The 10429-nt window shown below is 63.4% G+C and overlaps 1 protein-coding gene across 1 annotated transcript; it reads right to left on the bottom strand.

Moving 5' to 3' along the window:
- Positions 1–1262: 1262 nt before the first annotated feature.
- SLC6A8 (solute carrier family 6 member 8) lies at positions 1263–9844 on the bottom strand. The gene is made up of 13 exons (XM_050775331.1): positions 8942–9844; positions 7301–7432; positions 6266–6515; positions 5696–5828; positions 4662–4796; positions 4471–4574; positions 4256–4380; positions 3823–3935; positions 3572–3709; positions 3391–3493; positions 3205–3305; positions 2954–3124; positions 1263–2785 (listed from the first exon to the last, which is right to left on the bottom strand). The coding sequence occupies exons 1-13, from the start codon at positions 9201–9203 to the stop codon at positions 2645–2647; spliced, it is 1908 nt and encodes a 635-aa protein (XP_050631288.1). The 5' UTR covers positions 9204–9844; the 3' UTR covers positions 1263–2644.
- Positions 9845–10429: the final 585 nt, after the last annotated feature.

The following is a 10429-nucleotide window of genomic DNA, read 5'->3' as shown; positions in this document are numbered from 1 at the left end:
ACCTCTAGAATTTATTTTCTCAAACTGACACTCTGTCCCCACTCAACACTCCTCACCCTGTCCCCAGCCCCTGGTACCCACACTTGCCCTCTGTCTCTGTGGATCTCCCTCCTCTCATGTAAGGCCCTGTCTCACAGGAGCAGAACCCTACAGCAAGTGTCCCTTTATGATGGCTCATTTCACAGATGTCCTCCAAGGTCAGCCATGTTATCTTGTGTTGGAGTTCCTTCCTTTTCTAGACCGGCTCATATTTCCTTGTCTGGATGAACTACATTGTGTCTCTCCCTTTATCTGCAGATAACACTGGGCTGCCGCCACCCCTTTTCTCAATCGCACAACCAGCCTTTCACACGCACCCCCTCACGCAAGCCACCCTCGCCAGGCCCCCTTGCCAGACCCAGTGAGCATTCTGCAGGTCACTGTCCTTCACCAGCAGCAGCAGCACTGGACAGATGGAGCCAGCCACTGCTCCTCCCTGACATGTGAAGGGACCCCACCAGCTCTCAGGCATCCTCCCCCATCACTGCTGCATCTCCCCTCTGCCCCTCTCATTGTCTGCGGACTTGTGGCGTCCCTGGGAGCTCCCCAGGCTCAGGGCTTTCAGTGTCATCTCTATGTGGTAAGAACTTGCAAAGTTCCATCTCCAGTACTTTCTGGAACTTCTGTGTCCACCTGCCAACTAGACATCTCTGCTTGGATGACACTTCCTGCATGACACACCCAAGGCTGACTCCGGACCATTCTCTCCTTGCCTCCCCGTTGCAGGACCTGGCAGCTCCATCTTTCCTCTTGCTCAGGCCAAATCTGTTGTCCTTAACTCTTCTTTGAGCCCTGCATCCTGGTCATGCACAGCCCCTATTGGCTCCACCTTCAAAATTGATCCCTGATGCAAAGACTTATCCTCTCTGCTGCTACCAGCCCAGCCCAAGTGACACAAGGCACCTGTTCAGTGACAAATTCTTGGGGCAACGTTTTGAAAATTTCAGCACCCATGGCTTTACACCCACCCTTCCCCACGGGTGTGGCTGCTTTCCAGCTCACTCTCGTCCTGCTCTCCCCAAGTGCCCAGGCTCCAGGTGGATGAGGCTTTCCCCGGGCTGCTGCCTTCCCTACTCCCTTCCCATTCTCCAGAAGGGTGCCGACCTCAGAGGCCTCCAGAGCAGAGCCTTGCCCACTGCAGCAGCTCCAGTTGGAGGGGGTTCCCCCTACCTCCTGTACCCCAACCCCTTCTTAGAGCAGCAGAGGCGGAAGCAGGAGCCTGCTTTGGAAAATGACATGTTTTTATTGCTATGTTTGCAGTGGCTTTTTAGCACAGTAAGAATGTCCCTGCAGGCCCGCCACCCTCACCCAGCCCCAGCCCTCCAGCCTCTGTCTGGGTGTCGGGGAAGCTTTTCTTGGGTCACTCAGCCGTCTTGGGACTGGATGTGACAGACGTACGTGGGTTAAAGCTGCTACACAGAAGACTGGAGGTGCGGGAAGTGCATCCACCTTAAGCCTGGACGTGGGAGCCGTGTCCGGGGTCCCTTCCGGGGGGCATGCCCAGCCCAGGGCATGGGGTGGGAAGCCTGAACAGGCCAGGTGAGCAGCCCAGACACCCAGGACGGAGAACTGCAGTCTCTTGCCCCACAGACTTGTGGGCAAAGGGACAGCGTGGGGACAGCCCCAAGACCCCCACCATGCACTTTTCCAATCCAGTCTGGGGCTGGGGACTACACACGCACATCCACACAACAGACTCACACACGCAACAGCTCAAAGCTTTTGTTTTGCCTATGAAAGTTAGATCTATAAATTCACACTCCTTGGCTAGGGGCAGAGGGGTAAGGTGGGGCTCACAGGGATGGGAGTGGTAAGGAGAGGATGGTTTGGGCTCCTTCCTCTTTAGAAATATACAAGCAGAAATCTCATTCTCTCAAGTTTTTATAAAATGTGCAAAATACAAGCCTCCATTGCCCAGAGGCACCATTTACATCTGGTATTCACCTTTGCTAAGAGATAGAGATCTATATATACTCTACGTAGTCACGCACGCGTGCACTCGCACCCAAGCTCACACAATTGATATTGGTGGCGATTGGCGCAGGAACCAGAAGGTTCCATTGCTGGCTGGCTCTCTAAGCTTCTATAACAGGGATGGGGAGAGGGGTGTAGCCCAGCTGAAATATTTGCCTTGGTTCTGCTGCCCCTCCCTTGCCTCCCTTCTCTCTCTCCCCCCTCCCATCTCTCCCTCCTTCCCTTCCTCACATTTCCCAAGCTGCCACTGCTGCTTCTGGGGTGAGGGGTCACCCAAGGGTGTGCTGCAGAGCAGAGGCTGGAGAGGTGGGCAGGGGGTGGGCATGGCAGGGGCAGGAGAAGTGCAGCACTGTGGGTTGGGGGTGGGGCACTAGGCAGGGCCTAGGACCAGCTTGGCTAGGGCTGGAGGGGGAGAGGCATCTATTTTTGGTGGGCTGTGATATTTTTGGCGTTTTATTAAAAATGGAAAAAGTTGTTTTAGTGAGCACTCATGGTGCTTTCTCCCCTCCTCCTCCAGGCAGACCCCAAAAGTGTCAGGGAAAGGCAGGCCCCCTGGAGGGATGGGGTGGGTGGGGCTGAAGCAGGGGCTGCTATGGCTACCAGAGGTGAGCTGGTGATGTGAGCTGGGCTGTCACATGACACTCTCCACCACGACGACCTTGCTGCTCTCGGACACTGGGGTCAGGGTGGTCAGGCCCCTGACATCCGCATCCTGAGCTCGGTACTCCAAGTGGTGGAGGCCCCAGATGGGCTGGGTCAGGTGCTGCCAGCGCTGCAGGAGAGGAGGACATGCTGAAGCCCCCAGGGTCACTGACTTCCTCTGCCTCTCTCCAGTTCCCACTGCCTGCCACCCTAGTTGGGGCCACTCCCTGGCTAGGAAGCAGGCCGGGTTGAATGTTCATAGCAGGGGAGGGGAGGGTGGGCCAGGCAGGAGCCTTACCTCGGCCATGGTGCCCTTGGCCCTGAGGAGGCAGCCCAGGAGGTGCAGCGGCACACACAGCATGGAGGACAGCGCGAAGGCCCAGCCCATGGCCTCGCCCCACCACGGGTACACGTAGGTGTTGTTGTAGACCAGCGGCTCGTAGTACACAACGTTGAAGATGAAGATGCCCTACGGACCAGAATGCTGCGGTTAATGGGGCCCCCACCCCGCCCTGCCTCGCCCCCCACCCCACCTCCCCTAGCCCTTACCATGCAGACCAGCGGGGTGAAGAAGGACCAGCACCATTTCATCCAGGGGCAAGGTCGGTACCCGATCATACAGGCAATGTCGTCCATGAAGCGGTCCGCTCCTGCGACAGGAGAGGCGGGAGGGCTGAGCTGGAGACCTGCCTTCCCTGCCACCATCCCCCAGCCCAGCCCTCAGCCATGACCTACCATACACCCAGGCCACCACCACGCACTCCCAAAATGCCTGCCAGAGCAGGGTGGTGCCACTGGCCGAGTAGTAGTCAAACAGCTGGAAGACGTACATCCCGCCCTGGGGGACAGAGCCCAGTCAGGGAAGGATGGCGGATGGCCACCAGAGGTCACAGGCAGACCCCCCCACCCCACTCACATCAGTCACCATGGAGAGATCGATGACAAAGCAGAGGGCACAACAGAGGGCCACAGAGATCTCCCTTTGGAAACGGAAGTAGTAGGAGGCCGGGAGGAGGTCGAGGAGGCCGGTGATGAAGCCTTCCACACCTACAAACTGTGGCCAGGGCAGCTCAGGCCGAGCCCCGCACCACCCTCCCACCCCTTTCCTTGCCTGCAGCCCTCACCCTGCCTCCCTCCTGGCTCCCTGTCCCAGAGCTCCATGCAAACCTGGCTGTCGAGACCAAGCAGCAACAGCATGAAGAAGAACAGGGCAGCCCAGAGTGGGGCCACTGGCATCAGTGTGACAGCCCGCGGGTAGGCGATGAAGGCCAGGCCCGGCCCTGTGGGAAAGGTGCAGGCTCTAGACCTTGCAGCTGACGTCCTGCCCTGTGTGCACCCTGAGCCCTGCCTGCAACACTCGTGCCCATGCCCTCTCCTGCCGCAGGAGCTGTGAACCCTGGGTCGTGCAGCAGGGGCTGGGAGGTCCTTTCTCCCTCTGTCAACATTGACAAATCCCAGGACCTGCCCCCGCAGGCCCACAATCTGACAAGTTCCGTTTGAATCCTTGTCACTTTTCAGCATTTATATTGTGTGTTCGTGTACATCATGCATCTGGGTGGCAGTTGCTGCTCTGGAGGCGGGGCTGGGGGTAGGGCCCTACCTGACTCTGCCACCTTGGAGATGTGCACACCCTGCTCTGCAGCCATGAAGCCCAGGATGGAGAAGACCACAAAGCCAGCAAAGAAGCTGGTCCCGCTGTTGATGAGAGCCAGGATGATGGCGTCCCTGAGGGGTGGAGGGGCCAGAGTGGATGGGTTAGGCTGCTGGGCAGGGCAGGGCAGGGCAGGGCACCAGTAGTAGGGCGGTGGTGCTTACTTGTAGCAGTTGTTGTTGAAGCGGTTGTAGCTGCCCAGGGCTGTGAGGGCCCCCAGGCCAATGGCGTAAGAAAAGAAAATCTGGGTCCCCGCATCTATCCACACCTAGAGGAGGTATGGTGAGCACAGGCGTGAGGGGCCTGTAGGGCTCCCCCACAGCACCCTGCTGCAGCCTCCCCACCTCCACCTCACCTGAGGGGACCCCAGCTTGGACCAGTCAGGCTTCAGATAGTAAATGATGCCGTCCAGGGCGCCAGGCAGCAGCACTCCACGCACCAGCAGCACGACCAGGACCACGTAGGGGAATGTAGCAGTGAAGTACACGATCTGGGGGGCCAGGCTGCTCAGTGGGCGCCATGGCACCACCTCCCTCACACCCCCACTCCCGGCGCCTCCGGTCCCCCTTGCGGACAGGTATGTTCAGAGGTCCCCATTCTCCTTGGAGCCATGGCTCCCACCAGAGGAAGCTAGGGGCAAGGCTGGGCCCTGGCAGCCCTGGCAATTGCGGGGGGAAGCTCTCTGGGCACCTTGTCTGCAGGATGCATGTCGTTCGGGAGCAGGTGAGCCTCTGGGAGCTCTCCTCAGTGGGGACAGGAGGCGTGGAGCATGTGGGGAGTGAGGGCTGTGTGTGTGTGTGGGCAGTGCAGGTGTGGGAGGCCCAGACAGGGAGCGGGGTATTGGATCAGGGCCGGGTCCCCTCCTCTTCTGCAGAGAGGTGGGGGCTGAGCAGGTGGAGAGTGGAACTGGGCCAGGCAGAGGCAGGCGAGATGCGGCCGCCACACCATCTGCCCCCTCTTCCCACATGCTGCTCTGGGGACCTTGTCCCCCAGGGACCTGGCCATGTCCCACAGCTCTAGACACTGTCTTCTTTGTTCAGGTGACTCCCCAGCCTGACCGGGAGCCCCCAGGGGATGTGGCCAGACTTTGCTCTGGGTCCCCAAGGCAAGACAAGCAGGTAACAGATGGTCAGACCAGGTCCACCCAGACTGTCACAAGAGTCAGAGACTGGCAGGAGGGCACCAGTGGGGGTGATGGGCACAGGGAAGGGGCAGTACCTGCTGGGCCCTGGATGTGGAGGGTGGGGAGCGTTGCTTGGCTTTCAGTACCTCCCCCTTCCTTAGGGCTAGACCCTGTCTGGTCACCTCCTGTTGCCACAGGTGTGCCTGGCACAGACATCCAGCTCCCAGGGCTGAGACACCCTCCCCCCTGCATGCCTCTAGTGGTACCTTTCCCGTGGATTTGACCCCCTTCCAGACACAGAAGTAGACCAGCACCCAGCAGGCCAGCAGACAAAGGGTCACCTCCCAGTTGAGGGCCCCTGGCACCTCCAGTCCCCCAGACAGCCTCAAGACTTTGTTCCTAGGGGAGGGAGGGAGGTCCCTTGAGGCCTGTGCCAGCAGAGGATGGAGCCACAGGGTCCACCCCCAGGAGTTGTGGCTCCTTTCTCTCCTACAGCCCAGGGTTCAGCGGGTCCCTCTTTGTCCATCTGGGCTGGGCCTGGAGCCCAAGAGCCCCTGGCCATTGGGAGGCCACTCCCATCCCACCCCACATGCAGCCCCAGCTCCCCCATCTGGTGGGAGTGACCAGGACAGTGATAGGCTGCCGAACCCAAGAGCGAGGCCCGACCTGGCCCAGCCCCTGGGGCTAGCCCCAGGACTCTCTGAGGGCAGGCAGGGTCCAGGTTGGACTGCCAGGCAACACCCTGGCCCCCCACTCAGGGCCATTCCCCTGGAGCCAGGCCATGTGAGGGAGACCTAGGGGATGGGATGGGCTTGGCCCAGAGGTGCCGGACTCACTCCCAGAACTCAATGACAGGGGACCGGCGGTCAGCAAGCTGGTCACAGGTGAGGTTGGCCAGGCTGGCATTGGCACAGTCTTCATGGCGGAAGATCTCCACGCAGTCGGGAGTGTTCCAGGTGTGGCCACATGTGGCCCAGGGCAGCGTGGTGGTGAAGGACTTGACCAGGTAATAGAAGCCCCAGGCCAGCACCATGATGTAGTAGGTGTTGCAGTAGAAGACGATCACCATGGAGGCGTAGCCCAGGCCTGGGGCCGGGAAGTCCTTGCCATGTGAATTCTTTCCTGGCCACCTCCCTCCACCACCCCTTTATCTCCCGACCCGGGCTGGCAATGCTCCCACGGTCTGTCCTCCTGGAGCCTTCTGTGTGGTGCTCCTGACCCCCCTGGACTCCCCCTTGTGTGAGCCCCAACACTAGGCTGACTCCCCAGCCTGTCTCCTCTCCTCCAGCCGCCCCCCAAACCCAAGGCAGAGCGAGCCCCTCTCCCCGTCCCCATGTGACCAAGTGCTGTTGAGTCTCCAACCTCACAACACCTGGCCCCTTTCTTCGGGTCCCACTGCCACCATGGCGGTTCCAGGAGGTCCAAGCCTCCGCCTAGCCACCCAGTAGCCTCCAGTCCACAGCAGCTGGTGGTGGTGGTCGGTTGGGGGGGCGGTTTCTAGTAGCCTAAGGTAGTGTTGGAGACAGTTGCCCCCGCAGTGGGCAGCCTCAGTATGTTGCTCCACTCTGTGCCCCCGCGTCCTTGGGGATAGTAATAGTAGGACCTACCTAGAAAGCCAAGTGTGCTGGGCGGGTCTGCCCCCAGCCCGGCTATGCCTGGCCTGTCCTTGCCTTGTGGAGCTGCCTATGCCCCCTCTAGTCCCCGCTTCCCCAAGTTCACTGTGCAGCCTGAACATCTCCAGGCTCCCCCCTTGAGACTGGGGCGCTATCACGTGGCCCCAGGCCTGGTACTCAGGACAGGAAAAAGATATCTCAAGTGGAAGCCAGCTGGAAAAAGGGGGCAGTCCCTGAGGCTGGCCAAGGGCTGCTCACCTTTGAACAGGGGACAGATGTTCCAGACATTGATGCTGCCGGCCTTCATGAACTGGCCCAGCGAGATCTCCAAGAAGAAAATGGGGATTCCTCCGACCAGGGCGATCAGGACGTAGGGAATAAGGAACACACCTGGGGGTGGAGGGACAGGGTGAACTCAGGGTGGCCCCCAGCCAGGCTGCCCAGGCCCAGCGGGCCAGCCCAGACTCCAAAGGCCCCATCACAACTTCCCACTGGGTGAGTCAGTGTAGGGGTGGCCACTGACTCAGGCCCCAGGTGGAGTCTTGTGGGGGTGGGTTGAGTGTGTTGAATAGGGGCTACAGTAGCCCCTGAGCCATTGGAGCCCTATTCCTTGGGTGGCAGAGGGGCCCTAGGCCCATAGGGCTTCCACCCCCATGGTCACTTGGGGTGATGGCCATGGAGGACACACGCTCAGACATGCAGGCTGTCCCTAGTGCCACAGTTCCCTGTTTCAGGCAGCACAGTGGGGTATGTGCGCCAAGGATGGGTGATCAGGCCTGGGGGGCTTGTCCAAAGGCAGGGAGCGTGACTGTCCTGCACTTGGATGCCTGCCTGCAAATGTGAGGTCCAAGGCAGAGGGTGGGTGGGTCGAAGTCTCCTGCTGGTGGGATGGTGATGTGCAAGGACAGAGGGAGACAGGTGTGGGAAGAGGGGCCAGGCCAGCCTTAGCAAGCCCAGGGAGTCAGGCTCTGCAGGAGATAGGCATATAGGCAAGGCCAGACACAGGCCCTGGCCAGCAGGCTGGGGTGAGGGTGGCAGAAGGGCAGGGAGAGCTGGGTGCCACCGCCCCCTTCTCTCTAGGCCTCCTACCCTTGCCCTGGCTGGGCTCCCTCCACTACTCAGAGGCTGAGCTTGGCTGCAACTTGCCTGACTCCAGGTCCCAGCATCCTTCTCCTGACCTTGGGCAAAGGCCTTTGCTCTGGACCTCTGTTTCCCACCCATCACCGGGTCACTTCAGCTTCCAGCAACCCCAGTGCTGTTTTGTAGTCATAGGACACACTCGTGCCCATCGCTGTTGCTAAGCTGGGCCCGGGCGGGCGGGCATGGGACGTGCATGCAGTGTGTCCAGTGGCGGCGCCAGGCGGGCCAGGCCGCAGGCTTCCCAAGCCTGGCTCGGGCACCCAGTGTTCCAGGCCCGGGCCAGAGGGGAGGGGTGGGAGGGCCGCGAGGGGTGGGGAGGGCAGGGGAGGGACAGAGTGGCCCATTGTGTGTGTGTGTGTTCGTATGTGTGCACACGTGGGGGGCCCACACAATATGCCGCTTGTGTGCCCGACCCACGGGGGCAGCCAGGGCTCCTTACCTCGCGTAGACCCCAAGGCGCAGGCCTGATTTCCCACCTCGGCGACCAATCGCTGCTCCCAGCCCGCGAGTCTGGGGGGCAGCCCCGCGGGCATCGCCGGCCCCCTCCCCCCACCCTGCCAGGCACATGACTGCTAGGGGGGTGGAGGCGCCCGGCCCGGCCACCAAGTGGCAGCGGCAGACGAGGGGCGGCCCCGACCCCCGCGTGCCCGGGGGCCACCCGCTGCCCGGACTTCACCTCTCCGCGGCGGCCCGAGGGGTCGGGCGTTGGGGGCCGGCGGCCTGCTGGGGGAGGGGGCCGCAGCGGGCGGGGGCGCTCACCTCCGCCGTTCTTGTAGCAGAGGTAGGGGAAGCGCCACACGTTGCCCAGGCCCACGGCGAAGCCCACGCACGACATAATGAAGTCCATCTGGCGTGTCCAGGTCTCGCGCGGCGGCACGGCCAGGCGGCCGCCGGGTGTCCCCAGGCCCGCGGTGCCGTCGCCCTTGGCCGGGGCCCCGTCGGGCCCGGGCGCGATGAGGGGGCCCTTCTTCTCGTCGCCGGACACGCTATAGATGCCGTTCTCGGCGCTCTTCTTCGCCATGGCCCCGGCGGGCCGCACGGCCGGGCCGGGGTCGCGGCACCTCGCGGGGGGCGGCGGTCAGGCGGGGGCGCCGGGGGCACCGGGGAGGACCCCGAGGGCGCGGGCCCGCCGGGGGCCGGGGAGCGGCCGGGCCGGGGGACGGGGCGGCGGGCGGGCGGCGGGGGGTGTGGGGCGCAGGCGGCGCAGTCAGAAGCAGTCCACGAAGCACTTGAAAGTGAGCCTGAAGAATCTCATGTGTGTCGGGGGCCCGGGGGCGCGCGGGCGGCGGCGGGGCCCGGCCGGGCGGCGGCGGCGGCGGCTCCCGAGGCTCCTGCTCGCGGCTCGGGCGGCGGAGGCTGCGGCGGCTCCTCGCCCCACCAGAGGCTCACCCTAGCGGGGCGCGGGCGACATCGGCGCCGGCGGTCTGCAAGCGGCGGCCGGAGCAGGGCCCTGCGGCCCGCGCCCCCCGCCCCGGCCGGGGCCCACAGCGGCTGCCCGGCTTGCCCGCGACTCCGGTGGCGGCGGCGGCGGCGGCGGCGGCGACAGCGACGGCGGCTCGGGCGCGCCTCGCCCCCTCCTTCCCGGCGGCGGCGGCTGCAGCCGCTCTCGGGGCCGCGGCGGGCTCAGCAACTCGCCACCGCGCTCCGACTGTCCCTCTCTTCCCCGTCCCCGGCCGGCCGCCGCTTAAAAAACCGACTCCGGGGTGATGTCACTATCGCCCCACCCCCACGGCCGGCCGGCCTCCCTCCCCCTCCCCCTCCCGCATCCCTCCCTCCCGCCCTCCTCGTCACACTCCGCCCACCTCCTCCCTGCCCTCCTCCCGGGGAGGAGACGCCGCTCCAGCGGGAGGCCGGATGGTTGCTACCTAGGGCGGCCGGCAGCGCCTCCCGCAGGGCCCCGGGCCGCCCCTCGCCCCAGGGTCGCCGGTCCCCAGTGCGGCCCAGGCTTCCCGGCCGGCCGGCCCCTCCCAGCCCTAGGAAGACGTCCCCCGGGCCCCCTCAGCCCTCCGCCTCCCCTTTTCTCCCTTTCTCCCCGCTCCTGGCAGGCTGCAGCCGTCTCCTCCTGGTATCCCCTCCTTCCTCGAGCTCTGTCCAAGGCTCCCCCAATGGGGGCTAAAGCTTCCCGGCTACCCTGGATCTGGAGGCCGGGACCAGCTCTCCAGGTGACAGGCCTCTGTGTCTCCACAGTGGGCAGAGGCGAGCCTGCCTGGCTGATGAGCAAGGCTCGACTTTGTCACCAAGGCAGAG

The sequence above is a fragment of the Macaca thibetana genome, chromosome X (genome assembly GCF_024542745.1).
Source record: "Macaca thibetana thibetana isolate TM-01 chromosome X, ASM2454274v1, whole genome shotgun sequence".
NCBI lineage: Eukaryota > Metazoa > Chordata > Mammalia > Primates > Cercopithecidae > Macaca > Macaca thibetana.
The sequence above is the reverse complement of the archived record's forward strand: the minus strand, read 5'-3'. Positions and strand labels throughout refer to the sequence as shown.

Coding starts and splice junctions, on each gene's coding strand:
- SLC6A8 (XM_050775331.1), bottom strand. CDS start 9,203: ATGGCGAAGAAGAGCGCCGAGAACGGCATCTATAGCGTGTCCGGCGAC. Junction 4,797..5,695: donor GGGTCAAATCCACGGGAAAG/GTACCACTAGAG, acceptor CTGGCCCCCCAG/ATCGTGTACTTCACTGCTAC. Junction 3,494..3,571: donor ATCTCTCCATGGTGACTGAT/GTGAGTGGGGTG, acceptor TCTGTCCCCCAG/GGCGGGATGTACGTCTTCCA.